The following is a 23,895-nucleotide window of genomic DNA, read 5'->3' as shown; positions in this document are numbered from 1 at the left end:
TTTTTTTTTTAAGGAAGAGTCAACATTTCAAATTAATTAAATCTGACTGAAAAGATAGTATTATTTTCGGCACTTTGTCTTGTTGCGTTGTCTTGTTGAGACTGTGAAAAATACCACCTAAAAGGAACGTATAACGGGGCTGATTATTTTACGTCAGCGAAACGCGACGCGAAAACCAGTCGCGAAATTGGATCCGGTGTATTTTTTTTTTCACTGGCGCAAAACTAGACTGCGTCGCACCATTGTCGAAAGATGGTGTCGATGCACGCACCATGCATCACGCATCGCAAACGCGTGTGCGTACGCTTCTCTGCTCCGCCTCGTTCGAGCCGCCTCTGGAATTCGCGGACGCGACGTTCTCGCGCGAGCTATTGCCAGGCAGGCCGCATTCCGGCGGCGATCGGCGAGCACGTTCGCAAGCGAGAAAACCGCCGCGGGAATCGTTTTCAGGTCGTACCGCAGGTTTATCTACCCGGCAGCAGCTCGCAGAACATGAGTCTCGTCACCGTCCGACGTCCGTGTCATTTTTGTGACGCGCCAGATACACGCGACTCGCCGTAGGCGGCGTCGTTAAGGATTTTTAACGCTCGCGTAATCCCGCGGTCGATGATGATGATGATGATGATGATGATGATGATGATCCTGCTGATTTTCTCCGCATCATCGAGAGACGCGCGTATTTCGATCGTATTTCCGCTCAGGCGATGTCACTTCAACACTCATTCGCGACAATTTCTTTTTCATCATCAAATACCGCGTTGTTATTTTGTTATTTTAGCATTATACCGTTTTATTACATATATGTATATATCTGATGTTATATCCGAACGCGCACATCCCGATAAATCAAATCGTATATCTATAAAATTTTTAACTGTACGACGAAACGTGTTCTCTTTCGATGAATTCTCCAGTCTCAGATAGGAAGTAAAATGCGAGTTTCATTACGCGTGATATTTCCGCATTGCTTCTGCACGACGAAGAAACTTTTCTCGCGAAGTAGCGGGAAAACCGTTTAGCACCTACTAAGAGGAACACGCGTTGTACGTTACGTAGCGTAGGTAGAACGTGGGGCACGCGACACGATGGGAACGAGGGAACGAGAGCCTGGATCATTAATTGCACTTTGCTAAGGCTCGCACAAAGCGGGATCGCGCGCGATTTATCGCCTAATGTACAATATATAAGCCGCCTGGTGTACCGGCATCAGAGTGTTCTCAAGTGATCAACAAGAAAAACGTTTTCCGCGACGCGCTTGTACGGCACGCGCTGCTGGCACACGTCTTACGACAGAAGCAGATAGAAGCACACGCGAGAATTATGGGTGTAACTCGAAGGAAAGTTTCCCCGGTTGGAACTTTGCGAAACTTGCAATATCGTCCTCGACTGCACAATACGTATTTTATATTGTGTTGCAACGGAGGATAGTTTCGAAGTTGCTCCTTAATCTCTCCGACGGTTACACACGCGCAGGATGAATATTGTCAACCGGTTTTATTCACAGTTGCTAATTCAATTTCGTGATAGAAACACAAAGCGGAATTCAATATTTTCCATAGAATATACGGATGTCGGTCGCGACCAAAGAATATTTCTTGTTGTGATTTAATTTGGAATTTTACTTTTATATATAGATTTAAAACCATATACTGAGATATCTCATAGGTCCCATTGTGTTAAAAAACGTTCGAAAGATATTCTCATTAAATGTGAGTTTTGTAATAATATATCTATATCTATAATATAAATAATTAAATCTTTCTCATGATTTAAGAATTAATAAAAAATAACCACAGATTTCAAGAAACGAAATTTAAATTGTAGAATAATTTTTTTGTACGGGGTTTGTTTTAAAAATAAATGATTTTGAAAATCTATCAGTATACACGTGCACTTGACTATATCTCGACTAAAACTAACGGATCTTGCTATAAGTTACTATTTCTGTTATTTTTATTTATGGAGTCACATGTCAAAAGTTTAGTTTATACGCCACAAACAGTTAATTATTTAAAAAACAAATTATAGTAGCATTTGAAGAATTAAAAGCTCAGTCCACCTTAGCAAAAATGCCAAAAATTTATGAGTCTGTGATTAAAAAAGCACAGCTTTGCAATAAAAAAAGACGGAGTTTCAACAGTTTCTTTGGTAAAATTAAAGTAAAAAATTAAAAAATGTATTATTATAAATATTATATGTAATATTTATAATAATACTTATGAAGAACTTTTAATAAAAGATATAACTACATTGTCACGTCGAGCAACTTCCGGAATACTTTCTTACCACAACCACGTAAGACTTCGCCACGCAAGCGATCGATTGCCGAGACATTTAGTATGACGACCATATGTGCTGCCGGCTTCTCTGCCAACGGCGTAACCTTTGCGCGTACGTTCGTGCTCATAGTGCGCATTAATTAGCGAGAGAGGCAATTACAGCTGGATGCGAGGTTACGCAGGCACGCGGGTGCCATCGCGGCTAATTACTGGCCGGCGAGACGCGTGCCTGTCTTTGATTCGCATGAGAAGGCACTCGGTTTGCCGGACACGAGGCCGAATCGATTTCGACAATATAGTTTTCGAAAATAAAACGTTTATTCGCGATTTTATATTTAGCTATTTATAAATTGACGTATTACTATCCTCCGTTTTATTATAACAACATTTTTATGAGATGTATTATTTAATTGTTATTATGGTTATAACATTACAATGCCTTTCTTTCGATTATTTGAAATTTTACTGTAATCAGTTTCACATAACATTTTTAACAATGGTTAAGAAATTCCGATGAAAAAATTCGATCATCTGTGAATCATTTATTACACGTGTGAGATAGTATTCAAACGACTAAAGAGATATCAAGCAAGTCTCGTCTCTCTACTAAATGAAGCACATTCTGAAACGCCTTCTCTGATTAATCAAATTTCTCATTTATCATTACATATACCTTTACAATAAAAATTTACTATTTACATTGTACGTCTCATTAATTCTCGTTGTTATTATAAAAAGTAATTCTCTTTATCTTTTCTTTTTTTTTTTTGTAAAAAATTTCTATTTTTTAGACAGAATTTTTGGGACCAATGTCTCGGTATGGGAACCACTCTTGTTTAGAGCATTCACAAGCATTCCTTGACAATATGCTTGCGTGCGAGTGCGTGCGCAGCGCAAACGTAAGGCCCATATCCCAGAGGCACATATACATAGACAATTATCTTCCCGGTTCTCTCGTCCGGTTCCGGGGGCAGGAAGGGACGAGGGGGAGAGGGAGGGGAGGGGAGGGAAAGAAGAGAGGTCGCGGGCGTGGTGGAGGCGAGAATCCCGATCTCGGCGAAGCCGAGAGTCGTTTTGCTCTGCGGGCTCGTGCGCGCGGCCTTCTCTGAGAGCCTCAAGGACGGCGAAACGCATCGCATGAGCTGCCCCGGCCCGAATGCCGCCGAGGGGGAGAATCCGGCAAGGTCGACCGGCAACGTATTCTATTTCTTCGCTCGGATTTTTTTTCGATCGCGCCTGTGCGCACGAAAATAATTGCGTTGGACGCGGCGATGTGCATCGCGTGCGCACTCCTCGAATAAAAATTTAGTGGAAAATTATTAAATAAAACGAGCGATTATTAATAGAGCTATTAAATATTGCGTGATGCAAAAAAATCCGTACAAGTTCTTAAACAATCTTAGTTAAAGAAGCTACACGCGTATCTGAAGTGCGAGTTTTGAAGTCAGTTTTTCAAAAAATTATTTCAGTTTTTAGTAAAGAACAATGTCGCGCATTATAACATCCTCTACAAACTTATAAACTAAACTCGTAACTTTTAAACTAATATATATTCCTTATATTATTTTAATATATTCTGGATTCTATAAAAAAAAATGATACGATTAAGAATAGAGAAGCCCATACGAGAGACGCTGCGTATTTCGGAAGCAATTTGCATGAAAGAGACAGAACCATCCGCTGTAATGCACAATTCGGATATAATTGCGTCGGCAAATGAATGCGTCAATAATATTTCGTGCGTTTCACGGATCGCGCTCTGCTCATTATACGGTACGCATTAAACTTGTTCGTCGCGTCGTATCGTGCGTTAATCACGCGCGCGTTTCTTACGCTCGCCCGCTTATTAAACTCTTATCGATATTTGTCGTCGTCGGTCGGCGTTATTTCAGTACAGCATCCCCCGTCGTTTTTATTGCTCGTACGCCGCGTGAATTCCCGGCGCGTCCAGACGCCCTCGATCATCGCGCGGCTCAATCCTTTTCCTCCTTCGCTCTTTTCCTTCATCTCCTTCTCCTACAGATTCCGTATCGTCCTCTTTTCTTTTCTTTCGTTCTTTTGCTTTCTGCTTGCACACAATTTGTTTGCGCTGGTTGCACTGGAGAGATAGCCGATGTTTGGGTCGGTTAATAAATGCGTACGATGTTTTCTTATACTTTTAAAATTATATTATGGTTCTTCTCCATAGAGAGTTTTGTACTCGATTAATCGATCGACATCAATATCTTTTATATTTTGTTTATTAAATAGTCCTGTGTGATTTATTTTGTGTCTCTTGTAAAGGATGCGTTGCGCGTCTGCAATTTATGGGAAAAAAAAGACTGTGTGCGTGAAAAAGATTATTCGGTCGCTGTGTCTCGAATCTCTTATTTTTAACATCTATACTTCGCACGCCTCACCTTGCTTCAATTTTTTTCCCACCCTGAAATAAAGTGCGACGCGACCGTGAGCGCCGATTTGACCCACAAAAGATGCAACGCGACGAATGATGCACCACACGTGAATGCGAGGCAGGTGTGATTCACAACATCGCAGCTAAGATAAAGTGTTAAATATATATCGTCAGCACCTTCTCGCTGTCACACGAAGTAAATGGCACTTCCGGGCAAACGCGTCGCTTCAGGACCGCATTTTAGCGCTAAGTATACGTGATAAAATTACGGCTGCGGTAATCATGCTTACGAGCATAACTTTTACTTGTATCTTTATTCCCTCCTCTATTAGCATAAGCTGATAGAGCGGTTAAAAGCACGTGTGGAGAGCGGGGAGGATTTAAAGCTAACCGGATGTCCGGATTCACGAATCCGTGACGGATTTAGGTGAAAGACACATCCGGATTTATGACTCCCGCAGAGCGCACATCGCGTGAAATTCAAATGCATACAGAATCATTTTTTTGGAGTTCTACGAAAAAATTCACGTTTGAAAGATGTTTGAAAAATGACATTATTGAAATTTGACGAAGAAGAGATTGTTATATAATTAAATTTTGATTAATTTGCTTTGTAATTTAAATATTTATAATGTCCATGACTAAAATTTCTTGATTTGATGTTGATTCTACGATATTTTTACTAATTATTAAGGATTATTTCAAATGGAATATTTTTAAATTATGTTACAATCTTTTTTTAAAGCGCATCGACAAAAACTATAGTTTTCGCATCCTAAACAAACAAAAGAACGAAAGTTGGAACGTCATTTGCAATTTTATAATATTTCCAGAATATTCACACAAATTAAATAAAATAAAATAACTAAATGTTAGATGTTCAAAGTTCAAAGTGTGTTTTTGTTATCGGAAGAGAGATTGTTGAATATTTTACATTTATGTCGCTCGCACGATACCACCACGTTTATAAACGCTTATTTAAATGCAAAACAGTCTGACACACAATTTTGTGGACTTTAAGAAATTATCATTTTGCTAGCTTGCGTAATATTTCACCGTATTATCATTATTTTTTTCTTTCAGACGTTGGACTTCGATAGGGATGGTCTCACGAAGCTCAAGAAGGCTATCAAGGCCATCCACAACTCCGGAAACGGTGAGTGTCATCGTAAATTTTCGTTATACTTGCGACTTGGTTTTACGATTGCGCGAATAACAGTCAGTTATCTCTTAAATGACGAAATTGACTCGCGCCACAGAACGTAAAACGAACTGTCGTTGGTAACGAATAAAAATGCAATAAGTAAAATTATATCTCATGCGACACACATAACTCGAGTTAAATTTTAAGGACAAATTCTTCGATCAAATCCGATCTTTTCGTAATTTAAAGATTCTATCGACCTTTCTTCATTTTATTTGTTTTATGGAAATTTTATGGAAATAGCTGCTCCATTTAAACATCCCATAAAAGATCTTTGAGTATGCATTGTTAAGCTTTGATTACTCTGATGACTCAGCCTGAGGGCAAAACCCTACTGTATATAGATCGTGACCATTTGAATTATCATCCTGGGACGCTAGAGCTAGACTCATGCGTATTGAATAGCGTTATAAATATACTGATAATGGTGGTCGAATGTTATATTAAACATGTCAGCACGGCTACTACAAGTGGCGATAAAAATCAATAGTTGATAGTACTCCGCTTTATCTTTTTTTTTGCATGTATAACATTACTAAGAGTATTTAATATTTGATCGAGAGAGATATGTTTGCGGCATAAAATCAAAACCTGAGCGAGAAGAGCGTTCTATTATAAAAATACGTAAGAACCTGCAAACTTTTCTATATTATTTAAAAATCTCAACATTTGATTTGATTGAACCTACATTGCAGTTTATAAAAATTAAACAATTAATAAAAAAAAAATTGAGAGATAGAGTCCCAAAGGACTTTGGGTTTATGAAATATGAGAGTACATACGTGGGAGACGCGGGGCGTCTCAAGACAAACGGGACGTTTACTTGCCCCGCGTACGTTCTTTCCGGATCATCCTACGGCGAACGTAACGCTACGTGCTCTAATTTTACGGACGTCCGCGTCGGTCCGGATTTTTATTGCACCCGAATGGGCAAGTCGCGTTGGGTTCAACATCCTAAAGGTCTATAGACTCGGAATGAGAAACCCTGAGCTGTGTGCGCTGACTTTTACGGGTCGGGCTCGCCGCCGGCTTTCCGCCACTTCTCCATCGGGCAGACAGATCGATTTCTCCGGCGCCCCCTTTGTTTCCTCGACCAGGCCATCCTGCGAGAGTCTGCTGGGGGGGTTCATATACCGAATGTCTCGCGTTCTGGAGTCTGCGATCGGCATCTTTACGACCGCCGTTATATTGTTCGCGCCCGCACTCCGCGAACGAGCGGGCGATCAATAACGCGTCGTTGTCAACGTCGATATATCGCGAGCCATAACGGCTCGCCAAGACACATATAAGAACATAGTTATTAAACTGCCTCATTTATTCATATGCACGATACACGCGCTGGACGTATATAAAATATCGTCGTAGAATATTTATATTTAGAATATTTATATTTCCTGATAAAACTTGGAAAACAAGTAAGTTTGCAAAATCGACATTTTCATCGTGTTGATGTTAAAAATCGCGGTGTTCCTTTCGCGCGAACTTTCAACGCATTTCTGCTTATTGAAGCAAATAAATGTTGAAGCGCATCAAAACTTTATAAACTCGCGTGCGCGAAACGTACGCTGAAGTTACGTGACTTTATCGTTGAACCAAGTAATGTTATCATTTATCGTGCATGCGTTAGTTTTCTGCGCGTGTGTTGAATACATGTATTTATTTATAAATTTCATAGTTATGAAAGGGTTACCCGTAGGTTGTATAATCTCGCGTCATCCTCAGCCCTACAAGAATAGCAGTAAACGGCACGCATGTCGCACACACATTCTAAATAATATATTTTATTATGCAACTGATATTACATCGTGCGAGTAATTATGAATTAAAAAATCCATAAATATGCCGCGTTTATGTCTCAACATCTACGAACAAAGTCGTCGTACCTAATTTCTCGCGAGTCGAAAATTAATGTTAATTAAGCCGCAGTGAGAAAATGCGGTTTGCATTGACAGAAAAATGGCGGATCGGCGGAGATATTACCGACTTGGGTGTTTCCAGCGGGAATAAAACGGCAGCGCGTGCCGGGCGGCGTTCTCGCGTTAGCCGCGAGACTAATGAGAGATTAAAGCGGCGTTTCCTTTCCACGTCGGGTCGATAACGCTCGCATTATTCCGCGAAAGTTGCGTGCTCAGGCCGCTCCTTCGCTTTCCATATAGCGAGGCGTCTTCCGTTATATCTATATGGTATTCTGTTCTCGAGCGAAACTCTCGCGTGAGTCTCCGTCCTCGAAATCGCTTTAAGAAGTTCTACCGCGAATTTACATTGTATTTCTGCGGATCATCTCGCAGCGACTGCCCGTACCTAGATTGCAGCGAGGTGCTCATTCAAGACCGCCCGTTCGCAAATATTATCTTAGCGCGAGGCAACCCTGAGCAAACATGCCAGAGATGTTGTTCTTTCTGAATTGGACTTTGAGTTACGGATCTTTCGTGACGCAACGAGCAGGTAGTCGCGCGAAATTGCTTCCTCAGGTCGCGAAACGTCGCTGAGGACCTCACTGCCACGTGGTAGGATACTGCTGTAATTGTCGGGAGTTGGCCTGTAATTATATATCGCGTAATGAGAAGACACCTCGTGGGAGCCTAGTATTATAAAACTGTCTTTTGATGAGAGAGCTTTTATTTCTGGTCATACTCCTCTAATTGTGAGCTGTGACACGACACGCATCTATATTTTATCAAAATATTTTATATAAATATGATAATTGTTACATCTATTTATTTGATGTGATTGGTTGATATTTAAAAAGTCCTCATTTATCAATCATCTCAGATTAGCTATATATATATTTCACATAATGTAATGTTATTACGACACGATATTATATTGCTAATTGAGAACAATGATATGCATACGAAGTTTTTAATTCTGGAATTTAACCCTTATACTTCCTAATTCTTGTAGTTTGTCATTGTTTCTGTGAAACCTCCTGTAAAAAAAATTATTGATTGTCTTGAAAACCTATTTGTGAGCAGTTCAGGACCAGGCTATTTTAAGAACAATAAATTCTAGAAACATTTTAATACCAAAACCGGTACAACAATTAATTTGTTTAATATATTTTACTCTTGTAGCTCTGTGTTTTCGATAATTTTTAAACTTGTTTTGCGAGCAATAAATTTCAAAGCAAGAGATTTTGTGAACATTTAAAATAATATTATTCGAGAAATAGTTTAGTATTCAACTTATAAGTATGATTAATTATTTATTTTTGATTGCTTTGTCTTACATGGTTACGGTAATTAATACATCCATAATTATTCAAAATTTGCGATGTTTCTTTGCAGTATTTTCGAGCAAAAAATTAGCAAAAAATTCTGATACATCAGTTTTTGTTTACGATATTCTATACCGTAAACGTGTTTTTCGGAAGTGGAAGTGTGCTAGTGTAACAATGAAGTCAACATCGCTTTTAATATTAATTTCCTGCGAATGAGTAAGAGCAATAAATTAGTAATAAATTAGCACTTAATTATATCATATACATCCGAACTTTTCAATAATGGGAGACTAGGTGTTCACATAGATGCAAAATGCATAACTTTTCCGCGCAATAGAGTTTATGGAGTAATACCAATGATATCGAATTTTAATTTACAAGAGGCTTCATAAAATCTAACGGCTAATTTAATCTTGAATTAAACACTTCGTTCAAAATCTTTTTATCTCTTCAGGTCCACCTTCAGGTCACTCGCTTTACTGATTTTGCTCGTTTATCTTTGTGCTCAGCGTAACCCTTTCCTTACCGCAACCTCTTCATCGCCCACGTCACTAAGGCTCTCATCTTCGCCGTTATGCTTCATTAGCTTGTAATCACGGGAAATCTCCTTTACGCTAATTGTCATCTTATCTACCTCATATCACGTTGCTTATCTCTATTAAGACCGTTATTACGTTCCTCTAAAAATAAATCGCAAAATATCGCGTAACAACACTTGCAATCAACGTGAAAGAAAATAAACTAAGTGCAGCAATGAATAAGTGATGAATGTTTATCCTTTTGTGTTCCTATATGTATGATTTAGCGTAATTTCAAATTTTTTTAAATGAGTACATGATTTTACTACTTATCTTTAATTACTATTTATAGTGCAATATAATTTTTTCAAGCTGTAATTATTTATCTGTGTCGTTACCTCGTTATCTTGATATCTTTTCTATTATTAGACTACAAGTACTAAATTTTTTATATTATCTTATTTACACAAACGTCAATAGCAGTGACAAAAAATCTAATTGTCTAAAAATAATAATGCCGGCAAAAATAAAAGCTTCCATTCAGTGAAGGAAATAAATCACCTAGCGAGTATTTTCGCAGAAATTAACGAAACATCGAAAACGTCACTCACACCACTTTCCAGGAATAATAATCGCAGAACAACGAATCGCTGTCACGCGCAATCGAAACGCGATGTATTATTAAACGCCCGCGTTTGTTTACCCGCGGTGCGTTGTATTTTTTTACGAGTCCGGACGATCTCTCGGGCCATTTTTCACTCGTCAATCGACCCCTGGAAATCGCGACTCCATCCGTATCGGACTGGTCAGCATTATTTCCGCGTCGGACCACAATGGACCAACTTTTCTCCCGATATCGTTCCCGCATGTCCGATTTCGCCTCTCCGCCCCCGGTTTTTTCCTGCCTGTTACCCATCCTTTCTCTCTCTTTCTCTGTTTCTTTCTCCCGTCTCCGGCCGCTACCTGACGATAGACAGGATGTATCGCTCCGAGTACCCCGTGCGCGAATCGTATGCCGTGACGCGCGTGTTGTCCCTTGGAGACAATGGGCCCGCGGGAGCACTCGTGCACCCCGATATTCTCTCTTTCGACCGGAAGCGCTTCGCCGACACAACAGACGGGAACGTTAGGTATTCAATCGTTCTGCAGGTACGGTTTAAAAAAAAATTTGGCCCGACGAAATATACTTATATATATTAAGTATATGTTAATTATATTATATTATTATATAATTATTCGTTTGAATCGGACTGTGTGATTAGAAAAGCGCACTGCTCATAAATATCTCTTTCGATGAAAAATTATTCTTGGCGAATGTATGTAGAAGTCGCAACGTACGATTTTACACTCGCTCGTCTATCTCCCAGAGCTGATGCGCGCTCATGAAAGATGCAATTCCAGAGATGTATCCGTGGCTGGAGCAGTAATACCGTGCTCGTGCGACGCGATTGAAATATTCAGGGGCAATACATTAGCATTTCCGGAGCCGTGAAAAGCTACGGTGCCGTTAGGCCGCGGGCCTCCCACGTGGTTTCCAGACGACTTCCGCGTAATTTCCCGGCGACGAGCGGGGACGACGACGACGACGCCGCGACGCGGAGAGTAATGGGGCGCGAGGGCCGATAAATTTCGCGGGGGAGACAAGAATGGAGGAAACGTTAACGGGCGCCAGAGGTCCGCGCGGTGGTCCCTTCTGATAAATTCCCTCGAATAAGACACTTCTCTCCGTGCGCTCTGAAAAGAAGGTACAGAAGGCGAACGGAGCGGAAGTCGTTTATGCCGCGAGGACTGAGAAACGTCGGAATGCGCAATCGGAAGTTTGATTTATAGAATCGTAATGACGCGATACACTACCGGCATTTGGCCTCCAACGAGGGCTTTTAGTTTCCCTTCCGTTGGGCAGGCCTCCGTTTTACTCGCCAGTTTAATGACCATAGTCTATCTATCGGTTGCGCCCGTAAACTACGTTTCGCGCTGGATTTTAAAACAGGCGCCAATATAGCGCTTCCGTTGTTGTCGCATTTTCCATGAAAGAGGCCTTTTTACCATGTAATGTAATTGAAAGTTTCATCAACTAGAGGCGAGTGATGAGTTCTCGCCGGTTCATCCACTTTGCTGGATGGACCACGATTATACACGTCGCATCGCAGCCGATGAATTGAACACCACTTCGCGACACAGGGACAATACCTTTTATTCTTTCCTTCCCCCCACCCGTCCTTTGGTGCATCCTGTCGAGAAGTTTCTCTCGACTAATGAAATTTCTCCCGGGAGGAAGGATGCAGTCCCTTCGGTCGAGCGATAAACGCTTTATTTCGACGTTGCTCAGAGTCAATCAGATTGCAGTCTCCTCCAATGGGGAAAGAGCGCGGTCGGATATTGAATGGAAGAAAGTTTTGGAACAAGTTGGAAGGGAAATCGAAGCATCGAGACACGAGCGGAACAAAGGATTTTGACGACTTTGAAAACGATTGCATTGTTCTTATTATTGCAGATACATACAAGATCGAAATTGATAAAATATAACCAGAGCATTTATAGAATTTATAGAATTCTAAAAAAAAAAAAAAAATTATTTTATACGTCCTGCGTTAGAAATGGAAAAACTATTATGTGAGTTTAATTTATAAAAGTAAAGGTGAGAAAATATTTTATTGCAAACCTGTAGAGTGTTAAAACTCGTAAGCGCGCGAGTCTCCATTAAAAAAGTAAACGTTATCCCCGCTGAAGAAAAGAAAACGGAAGCCATTCTCTTTTGAACCGGACGCGAAACGTTTTTATTTTATTTTACTTGGTCTCGCGGTCGAGCGAGATTCCATGCTCTTGGTCGTGTACTTACATGCGAGAGCCGATATCGGTCGAGAAACTTTGCAGGAACCTGGAAGAGGAAAGACAAGAAGAGCGCGCACAGTCGGCGAAAAAGGAGCAGAGCGAAAGAGAGAGAGAGGATTATTGGAATATATATTGGAAAGTGAGTTTCTCTCCCCCCCCCCCCCCGCGCTCCGAGATTGCAGCCGGGAGATTCGGGAAGCCGGAAGAGAGGAAGGAGATAAGGGAAGAAAGAGGAGCCGCCTCGATGTCTCGCGGAGCGCAAAACGAGAGATCGCGGCGTTTATCGTATATAGAGAATGCATTCCACGTTAGCGTGTGGCGTTAGCCTTGCCAAGGCTGTGCGCTTCGTAATTCGAGGCGTACGAGGCGGGGAATGCAGGAATGTAATGTCTTACAGTCGGAAAGGGTTAAATTACTCGTCCCTCTTTCTCTCTCCTTTTCCTCTCTGTCGCCATTTCTCCCGCAGTCGCCTGCTGCTTCGCGGAGATGCAGCGCGGGATACTCCGCAGGATGTTGCTGCGGGGAAAAAGTGCGGTCTGGCCAAGGAATTAATTGCGATTGCGGGCGTTTAATAGTCTAACAGCGTGGCAGCTTAATGGTAGCCGCTCGTACGAATGTTTGCCGCTGAATTAATATTCAGCGTGATGCCCGCGTAGAAAATTTATGAGCCGCACGATTCCGAGTGGAGAATAGCGCCGCGCGCTTTAATACATTATGTGATATAGTTATGCGTGAAGAGAAATTTGTCCGTTTCGCAGAAATGCGGGGAAACGTTCACGATCTTTTAAATTTGCAGAATTTTCGGATAGGTTTGCGTATCTGTTATGTTTTATTCTCTACTATTTTGCTATAAGATAAACGTGAATCTTTAAAGCACCAATTTTCAAAAAGTAAACGCGATTAAGAAAGGAATTTATTCGCGATATTCGAACATTTATATATTCTATTTAAATCAACGGCGTTTGCGTTTTTCTTTTCGCAGCTCACGTGGACAACGAGGTGTACTTAGGAAGGGCGTTGGAGAGACTCGGCGACGCCGCACTGAAGGAACAGGAGCCGGACATAGGCGCGGCGTTTCTCAAATTCGCGGTGGTCACGAAGGAATTGAGCGCCCTCATGAAGACCCTGGTACGTGCCAAACCCTACAAGTAAAATTTGCGCCAAAGTATGCAGATCACGGAATATTCCGTGCTTTCATTCCTATTGATTCCTCGCGCCGCACGGAATATTCCGCCTCTTGTCGCTTTTAGCCATGTACTTTACGTGACGGCGAATAAATTCTGGTAATTAATTAGGGCAAATTAAGAAAGACTTTGCTAAGAGAGAAAGAGAGAAAGAGAGAGAGGTGTCGAAAGGATAAATAATCGCGTCGTTTGCGTAATAAAATATATGAAAAACTTTCACGTTGGAGCAAATATCCGATGATAAATTCTTTAAAATAGCAAGCTTATGACACCTTCATCCGATGTGTCTCAACTTTTACAATTCATCGACGCGGATGTATTAAAACGGCGACCGTAAGCGCGTCCTCGATGCGCGCGTGCACGCGTTATTGGAAAAATCTCTTCACGGTCCATTGTCACCGGCGGCAACGACCTATACGTAGCCTGGCGTAGTACGCTCTTCTCGCGTTAGTACACGCAAGAACGGAATTTCTAAACCGATCAATATGAAACACGTGCCCCGGCGTGCGCGACGAAATAAAATTTCGCGCCCGCGGGCTGTCGATCGCGCGAGACTTTCACGATTAGTGGCCGATCGCGCCTTCTCTCGAGGAAGAGCCGTGGATCGGCAACTGCGTTTCCTCAGCCGAGGACATATGGCATTCGCAACACTCGCCAGAGGAGCGAATTGTTCCACTGGAACAATTTTCCATCGTCGTCGAGTGACACATTTAAACCATTTCACGCCCTGCAGATTACCGCTATTACTATTATCACGTGCATACATCATATACAGCAAGATGAACACGCATCTCTTTCTTTTATTTAGACATATTCATTGTTATTTTTTTATTTAGATACAATAAACTCACGAAATTTTAACTCTCGCCCTCTTTTATAACTACGAATAAAACAAATTGTTATTACATAAGAAATATTATTATTACGTGATTTTTTTATTCGCACTGCTCGATCTATTACGTCACCACTTCGTGAAAAGATACTAAGAGTCTCCTTTCCACGCTCGTCTATTTTCATTTTTCTGACGTCTAACTACACGTCCATTACTACAGGTTGATGATTGTGTTCAGCGAGGAAAACCCTCGGCGCTCACTCGTAATTTTTTACCGTAGTGGCTTCTCTCGTCCTCCTCTTCTCGAGAATTCTGCCCGGAGTTGCTCGTCACTCCGCCGAATTAAGTAACTTGATATATGAGTCAGTCCACGCTAACAGGATTTCTTCGCGCAAAAAAATCCGGAAGAGGCGTATATTAGAGACGAAATTTCACGTGAAGAAATAATATCACCGACAAGCATAACACGTTCTTCGCTTTTGATTACTCTCTTAAACCGAACTAGTGAAAATTTCGCTGAAAATAGCAACACAGATTTCACTGAAGATGAGTATTTCACTTATTTTCAATGCAAATTTTCACTGTGCTCTTTTATCTTATATCTCACTGTAGCCAGGAGAAGTAAAATGTCACTGCAAAATCAACGGTAATCTCACGTATCTGCAAGATGTAGCTCTTTCTATATTTTTGATTTTTATTTCTTGGGAGAGGACTTTGCGTAATACAAAACTCATATTCAACTATTCAAATTCAGGGTCATATATTATACTTTTTTATGCTCAAGTTCGTTATTTAGAGCCACTGTTTCCAGCAAAATCGCTGATTGAAATTGTCTCTTATTAATTGATTAATTTTAGAGAAATCTCACTGAATGTGCGGTGCCATAACTGCCGCTATACCGTTTTTCGTAACACACTGATTTCGTTTAAGAGAGTAATAAATACGGATTTGATACGCAAAGAGCTCGGTTTATAACACATTAATTAGGACCGTCGTCTTGGTGACTTATCGAACTCTGAAGAATTGATATCAAGGGAGTAGAGGCGCAAATGAATGTGCGGATGTCCCTGTAAAGTATCCTCCCAGTGCCAATAAATCGACTAAAAGTAAGAGAGGCAGGAGAGGATGTTAATCGTCCGGGCGTGGATTTAGTGGTAAATTCAAACTGGTTCTGCCCGTGTTCCGACGGTTTCCTAAGCTCGGCGCGATGCGATTAGCCTGCGCGGCACAAATCGGGACGTCTCACGGCGGCGGGATAATTACGTTTACTGAAGCGTGCACGAACGTTATAAGCCACGAGAGCGAGCGACCAGGAGGCTCTCCTAGATCTTCTATCACGCACGAACGACCGCGCGAATTTATATTTATCGGGGACTTTTAAACGTTGCGTCGCGCACACTCGCCGCGGTCGCGATTTTCAGCGCGACTCTCCGTCGTGACTCCCGACGTATCGGGGACACGGTCGCGGATCGAATCTAAATTCCGGCGTTTAAGCGCGATTTTTATTAATTCTTTTAGCCGTCGCGACCGTTTTTCCCGATCCCAGTCATTACGTCCGATCGTTTACGACGACGTCACACGTGCAATCGGTTAAAATGTATCTGCATCCGATATTGGTTTCGGTTCAAATCGCGCAATACATTCCGACGAGAGCCGGAAGCAATATCCTGGCGCTCGAACCTAAGATTATACTCGATCGTATCCAAATCGAACTCGAGATTAGCATATCCGATCGATTAACCGTAATTGGGCTCGGCAATAATTTTTCTTCATCGTTCGCGGTTCAAGATAATTTCGTAGAATGTATGGAATGTTATCTTAATGTCAAGAGCTTGACGTTCATGAAGAAATAACTTGAATCGCTCGAAAAATTTTCTACAGAAAAAAAGCAAAATAGAATTTACAGACTATTTATTGTGTCTACTATTTGCGAAAATCATTGCAATACTTTTCTCTCATTCTCAAGAACAAAAATCAAAATGTAAAAATTAATATTTTTTTTAAATTGATAATAACAATAATGACATTTAATTTGCATCGGACAAAATTATATAATTAAACGTTAATCAAACATTAATAAATTTACTTGTAATTAATTTACTTGCAATTTATTTGTAATTAAACATTAATTAAAATCGATCGTTATTACTTCGCGTGACCTGGTAATATAAATCTCCGCGAAGAAGATCAGAAGTGATTCGATAGGGAACGATTAATTAAATGAGATTCTGTTATCATATTCCGAATGACTTCGCGAAATAAACAAAGTGTAGGTTGCCATTTTCATTCACGGGTTTCGTTCGCGAGGAAAAGTGTCGCCTTTATACGAGTTGGTTGCACATTGCCCTCGCAGGCCCATTATGCGGCGCGTTTGAGCGCTTTCCAGCCGAGTTTCCACGAGAGCCGGGAGTCGTGAAGCGTCCGAGGGATCGCCCTCGAGAAAGAGAGAGAGCGCCAGGCTCCGGCTCCGAGAGGAAGCCGCGTTCTATTCAGGGCGAGCGAGGCGATCGACGCGACGGGCTAAGCCAAGTGCTGACGCGAATCGACGGTGATTCACTATTTACCGGTCCGATAGACGATAGAGCCAGTCGGTGGATCCCTGGCTACGGAATCCCGAAGACTCGCATTTTTCATCGCTATTTTTCCATTCGAGTCCCTGTCAGACCGGTTATCCCGATAAATAGGTAAAATATTGCGCTCCGGTCAATCTGAAATAGCTCGTGCCGTTCCGCGGAGATAAGGAAAGCTAATATTTTCACGTCTGTATCTAACAGATACCGTAGCATGTGCGCCATCGGTATTTTTATCGGAATATTGGCCGTAGTCGGCCACCGCGGATGCTGTGCGGCACAACAAAACTTGAATACCTTTTGATTATTGTTGCAAAAATATATATAATTCATTAAGTGCATTAATGTACTTAAATACTTTGATAAATGTTTTTTTTATTTATATATCTTGACTAATAAATTTATTTAGGAAAATGTAACTTTTTTATATGTTTTTCTTCATTCTTGTCTAAAACGTATATTCTGAGTTTTTCGTGACTTCGAAGTTTAGCAAGTCTTAACGTGTTACTTAATTAATGAAATAAAATATTTATTAACTATTGATTTTATGATTTCACAGATGCAAAACATCAACAACATCGTGATGTTTCCGTTGGATTCGGTGCTGAAGGGCGATCTGAGGGGCGTGAAGGGGGACCTGAAGAGGCCCTTCGAGAAAGCCTGGAAGGACTATGAAGCTAAATACGCAAAAATCGAAAAGGAGAAGAAGCAGCACGCAAAGGAGGCCGGTCTGATTCGTACGGAGGTCACGCCCGCCGAGATCGCAGACGAGATGGAGAAGGAGAGACGGTTGTTTCAGTTGCAAATGTGCGAGGTAGGTGATGTAGATCCGTGCTATGAAGTATAAACGGTGTAACATCACGCCAACGGAGAGAAACGTATGAATGCGTTATCGATGCGCATGCATCGATATCCGGTCGTTTAGATACTGTATCGTGTGCGTCAGCTGAAAAGTGTATACCTTTCTAACTCGAGAACTTCATTTACATTTTACATTCCAGTCTACTCTTTTCGACTTTTCGCGGTTTACATTTTGCATTCGACTAATCGGTACAAGGTGTCCGAGAACTACATTCTATTTTAGAGACAGTTGAAATACTATAACGAATTTAATATAAATAATATATGTATAACGTGGAAAATATGAAATTGAATTAATTTAATAAAGTATAATAAGTATAATAATTGTATTTAATAAAATATAAATTAATTTAACTCTATTTTCTCTCTTTCTCTCTCTCAAATAAAATAATTCATAGAATCATTTACGGGTGATTAAAAGTAAAAAACCTTTCGGCGCACTAAATCATAAATATTTCAATAAAAAAATTACTACGTGAAATTGAGGACTGTAATTTGAGACCTAGTTACCAGAGTGCTCAATGCTAAAATTTACTCGCTAAAAATGGGTGGATCCTAATCAAACTCCTTAGGACGATCTATAGATTAAAGGAGTGGCAATGGTTCTCGCACACCTCGTATTTGCTGATCGCTTTTATGATACGCTCGATAAAAATATATTTGAGCAAACGAGGGTAGAGACGCAGAAGTGCTGATCATTACCGTATATGTTTGCTTACAGTATCTGATCAAAGTGAACGAGATCAAAACGAAGAAGGGTATCGAACTGTTGCAGCATCTAGTCGAATATTATCACGCGCAAACAAAGTAAGTATAACGCAGTTAATCCTTTCATTAATATGTTATCCGCGTCGCGGATTCACGACGATATCAAATTGATCTCAAGTTATTATAGTAAATATTTATCTCTCTAAAGCTTTTTTTTAATTTATATGGAGCATAATGGGAACTGAAGAACGATCGAAGAACACCCAATTCGATTTTCTAACGTTCTTACGTTCTCGGGAATTTAGTTACTTTCAGGACGGCTTGAAGACCATTGAGCACTTCGGCTCGTACGTGGCCGACCTGAGCGTGAAGCTGCAAAAAATCAGACAGACGCAGGATGAGGAACGGAGACGACTAACGGAACTTAGGAGTCTTCTTAGAAGCTCCGGATGTGACAAAGAGGTAAAACTGTCGAAAGCTAGATTTTTTTACAAGGTCAATTCGTCATAGAAAGTGCGATGAGAGATTTAATAGTCTTTAATTGATACCGTTGCTTTTTCATTTTCATTTGATATTAACGGTACACAACAGCGTTTCTCTTCAAACATCATCTTATTCATATTGGCCTATTTAATATAAAATTAATTACTAAAATTAAAACTGCTAATATTTTTATCTTAGATTTAGCTGCCTTGTACTTAAGATCCTTGCAAACTTTTGGATTATCTTATTATTTAGTCATTCCATTATCGCGCTTTATATTGCACATAAATTGTAAGCAGCATCGTACAATAAACCTTAAGCTATAAATCTTATGCGGTCGCAGCTGAACGCGAACGCGAACGCGGGTTACTCGCTGCACCAGCTGCAGGGCGACAAGCAACACGGCGTCACGCGCTCCGGCCACCTGCTGAAGAAGAGCGAGGGCAAGATGAGGCGAGTCTGGCAGAAGAGGCGATGCGCCGTGCAGGCGGAGGGCTACCTCGATATCTGCCACGCGGATGAGAACAAGCCGCCCACCAGGGTGAACCTATTGACCTGCCAGATTAAGTTAGTACCGGACGACAAGCGAGGCTTCGATCTCATAAGCTGTAAGTGTTACGCTTGATATACGAGCGAGCTTCCAAGAGACGCCCGTCCGTCGTCTCTCTTCACAATGAGCGGACGCCGCGTAATACTGTCATTGTTTCGATTCCAGACAATAGGACGTACCACTTTCAAGCGGAGGACGAGGCGGACCAGCGCGCGTGGATGTCGGTTCTCGTGAATTGCAAGGAACGCGCCCTGTTGCGGGCGTTCGATGCGAGCGGCAAGGCGGAGGCCGGCAGCGGCAATCCTAGCCTCGTAGAGCTGCAGCAGGCTGTTATACGATGCGTTATGCGATTACCCGGAAACGATCAGTGCTGTGATTGCTCCTCGCAGAACGGTAACATGAATATCGTGGATCATTTAGTGGCCGGCCGGCCTTTCTTCGACGCGTGCCAAGTCCGTCCGTTACACTTGAAGCATGCTAAAACGATTTCTCCATCAAATTAACATATTATGAGATAGAGAATTGATTTATTTATATTAATTTCTATCAAATCTTTTTATAATGGTAATTACTTATTATTAGGCAGTTATTTAACGTTACATAGCAACATACGATAATTTATCTCTTATTAAATTAATAAAGTCTGTTAAATTAAACTAATATAGACCTAAGGTTTTTGAGAGGCCACCGAAAACACGTTTATGTCGTCAAGTAATGTGAATGCCCGTCGGTTCGCTGGCCGGGCATTGTCGTAGACGTTACCGCGTGACAAAGCCGAACGAAACGGCAACTCGCGCTCCACTTCCCGCGGGAGCGTTCTGTTATCAAACGACAATTGTGTCTCCTTTTCAGACGCCACGTGGCTGTCGACGAACTTCGGCATAATAGTATGCATAGAGTGCAGCGGCATCCACCGAGACTTGGGCGTGCACATATCGCGGATACAGTCCCTGACGCTGGATAACGTCGGCACCGCTCAGCTGTTGCTCGCGCGGCACATGACGAATCAGGCGTTCAACGAGGTGATGGAGGCAACGTTACGCCACAATCTCAAGCCATCGCCGACGTCGACGATGTAAGCGTACTTGCAGTTTTCTAACAATTCATTCGCATGCTCGCACTCGACATTTTACCAAGCACTCATACTTTCACTTTGCTCGGCGTTTTCACATTTATTTTCTGGTATTTAGGGAAGAGAGATACGAGTTTATACGCGCCAAATACGTGGACAAGAGATACGTGATGAACACGTGCGCGGACGAGCGCGATCTACTTTCCGATTTGGAGCACGCCGTTAATAATCGCGACCTGCAGCAACTTCTGCAAGTTTACGCCGAGAACGTGGATTTGGCTGCGCCATTACCGACATCGGTAAGGCATTGTAACTGTCTTTATAGGGCTCTCTCTCATATCTAAGGAGATAATTGAGAGAAATGCTCTCTCACAATTACGTTAATAAGAAATTCCAAGAAACCAATATCTATTTCAGGATGTAGGCGAAACGGCGTTACACTTGGCCATTCTGCGCGAGATGGGTAGCAGTCTGCACATCGTGGACTTCCTGGTGCAAAATATGCCGAGCGGCGGTATCGACAGGGCGACCATCGATGGTGAAACGGCGTTACATCTTTCCGCGCGACACGACAGAGCGGAAGCGATGAAGCTGCTTCTACGAGCTGGCGCGGATCCCTCCCTGCGAAATAAGCAGGATAAGACACCGCTGGACATCGCACAAGAACTGGGACACCACACATGCAAAGAACTGGTAATTCAACAAATCGTATCTTATATATTTCTTGTTATTCTTTCCTACCTTCTTTCCTTCGTATGATTTTTCTAATAAACACATATTTTTCATTATTATTTAACTTTATCATTCAGAATTAATTTTCCTTGTAATTTAAAGAATATAATAATAAAAACTTAATAATAAAGTAAATTTTCTTATAATTTTCTGTAATCTTTGTTCAATCAAGACATATATTGTGTAAAACAATTCCTTATGCTTTAAAGAATCGTATAAAAAAAGTCAACGAATAATTTTCAGCTCAGTCACGCTCTCCAGAGGCAAAAAACTTTGTTTGATAACGTCAATATTGACTGGAATCTTTCTCACGATGAGGGTTCCACGGACTTCTCCGATGACGAAACGATAATAGAAGACAGGGTAAGTGTATTAACATAAACGTGCATCGCAATACTCCTAAAATTTACATCTACATGTAACTACCTACATTCATACTCACAAATATGCATTTCTCTTGTAGAATGGATGTTTAACGCCTGAGAAAAAGTCACGTAGCAGACCACCGTCATATGCCGGAGGTGGCGGTACGGGATCGGGTGATTCGCCGGTGACATTGCGCAGTCGGAGCAGCACCTGTGACAGCTTACAGAGCGGATCCTCTCCGAGCGCCTCGACGAACCGTCAGCAAATGCCTCCGCCGCCACCGCCGCAAGCGAGGAAACCCGTAGCTGGTAAGCTGGATTTGTACTCTTATACTTTTCACGTTGCGCGATAGATCTGCCAAGTATGCTGATTCAAATAACTGATTTTCCGTAATCTTACATTTTTTACTGCCTGATATCTTGATTATGCGAATCCATTGGCGCAGTGCCCACTCCCATGGCGCCGGACATTTCAGTGAACATCCACGGCTCGCTGAAGAAGCGGGTTGCGCCGCCCCCGCCACCCGCTGGAAACTCCGTCGCGAGCGGCGTCGTCCTGCCGTCGTCGCACTACGGTACGCTACCTTCGTTGGCTACGTCGACGCACAGTCGTACGACCAGCGAGCCGATTTTAGCCGGCCACACTTTACACACTCTACCGCATACGTTGAATACACTAAATAGCCAACATCATAAGAGATCACCGAGCGGCGACTCGTCGACCGGATACGGTACATTCGATAAATAAATCTCACAGGAGAAGCTCTGACATTCTAATTATCATATCGATACTTATCTCTCTTTTTCTGCATACAGGTATGGACAAGGGGAACAGTTCGACGCTGCAGAGACCGCGAAATCCACCGCCTCCGGCGCCATCCAGTGTCACAACTAGGCTAAGCAACGGACGTAGCAGCGAGTCCCTGAGTTCTATGTGTTCGGATCATGGTCTGGGCAATCCTATTCCGCCGCCGCGAAAGGTAAGCCATTTAAGTTAACACATACCTCAATAGGAATTTTGAGATTTCGTAGGAATTGGGCAGGATATTGTGTTTATCTCGAGAAATAAATACTTTTTGTGTTAAAAATATCGTTATCTTTCTGTATTTATAAGTGTCTTACTTTGAGGATTTTAGATCTTTGGATAGAAATTTGTTTAGGATTCTTAAAAAGAATTATCTAAAATGTAAATTCTATGATCTGAAAGGAGATTCGAATTAAGCGAGTGCTTTACATATTGAGTCTTATTTATATAAAATTATAATGTGTATAAATTTCTAGTGAATCATGTTGCTTCAGTAAATGCAAGATGGTAGTAAATGTATTTTGATAAAAATGTAATTTTATGAAAGGAATTTTAAAAACTTTGGTAAATATCTTAAATTAAAAGAAAACGATCATAAATATAATATTACAAGGTCCCAACAATCTTGGTAAAACTAAGAATCTAAAAATCATAAGTCTCTATATAAAATTTATAAAACTATGTCGAATATGCAAAGCTCTCACTCATACGAAATCCTAAATCGTTCTCTAGTTTACCTTCGAACAGAGCCACCACCATAATTATATGCCGAAATCGATATTACATCATCTCTGTATTGCCTAACGAGTGACGTCGACAATTATTCCACTGTCTCACATCTTACCTATTTGCACACATACACATTCTATCGGATGGTTGCCGTTGTTATATTAACACAGTAGAGAAAAATATGTAACTAACCAGGGTGTGCCATTGTGTTCTCCTTCGTAGTATAGTTTTCATTCGATTCATTCATGGGAGCTTGAGCATTTTGCATTATACTAACCATACGTCACGCACATCGACATATTATTTGTACCCTTTCACATTCCATTATACTATCATAATATCAAAATACGTTAATGTTGTACAATATATTTAGTCTTAATCATCAATATAATAATATGTTATAGAATTTCGTTATCATTGTATTATTCTAGCCATCATCCATTTATTGTCATTTCACGTCATAATAAATAATCATTTTTAGTAAACTTCATGAAAAACAATGTCCTGAAGATAACATCGAAAGCGCTAATATTCTTAATGATTGATTAATTTCCATTAT

At 41.2% G+C, this 23,895-nt stretch overlaps 1 protein-coding gene across 5 annotated transcripts in view; it reads left to right on the top strand.

The window, feature by feature from the left end:
* Asap (ArfGAP domain of ASAP) overlaps positions 1–23,895 on the top strand; it is a 48,082-nt gene that overhangs the window by 17,496 nt on the left and 6,691 nt on the right. For 2 of the 5 annotated variants that reach the window (XM_071710044.1, XM_071710042.1), the window contains exons 2-15: positions 5,755–5,827; positions 13,428–13,573; positions 17,591–17,845; positions 18,614–18,699; positions 18,906–19,062; positions 19,427–19,691; positions 19,799–20,026; positions 20,486–20,708; positions 20,824–21,004; positions 21,123–21,398; positions 21,681–21,800; positions 21,901–22,111; positions 22,249–22,533; positions 22,619–22,782. In XM_071710044.1, the coding sequence (XP_071566145.1) occupies positions 5,755–5,827; positions 13,428–13,573; positions 17,591–17,845; positions 18,614–18,699; positions 18,906–19,062; positions 19,427–19,691; positions 19,799–20,026; positions 20,486–20,708; positions 20,824–21,004; positions 21,123–21,398; positions 21,681–21,800; positions 21,901–22,111; positions 22,249–22,533; positions 22,619–22,782 (2,670 nt within the window). The remainder of the gene's footprint in view (positions 1–5,754; positions 5,828–13,427; positions 13,574–17,590; positions 17,846–18,613; positions 18,700–18,905; positions 19,063–19,426; positions 19,692–19,798; positions 20,027–20,485; positions 20,709–20,823; positions 21,005–21,122; positions 21,399–21,680; positions 21,801–21,900; positions 22,112–22,248; positions 22,534–22,618; positions 22,783–23,895) is intronic. The other 3 variants (XM_071710043.1, XM_071710045.1, XM_071710046.1) reach the window with 3 other exon arrangements.

This window comes from Temnothorax nylanderi, unplaced genomic scaffold, assembly GCF_030848795.1.
Source record: "Temnothorax nylanderi isolate EJ_2023f unplaced genomic scaffold, tnyl_v1.0 TNYL_tig0084_pilon, whole genome shotgun sequence".
Classification (NCBI taxonomy): Eukaryota; Metazoa; Arthropoda; class Insecta; order Hymenoptera; family Formicidae; genus Temnothorax; species Temnothorax nylanderi.
This window is presented reverse-complemented; position numbering and strand designations above follow the sequence as displayed.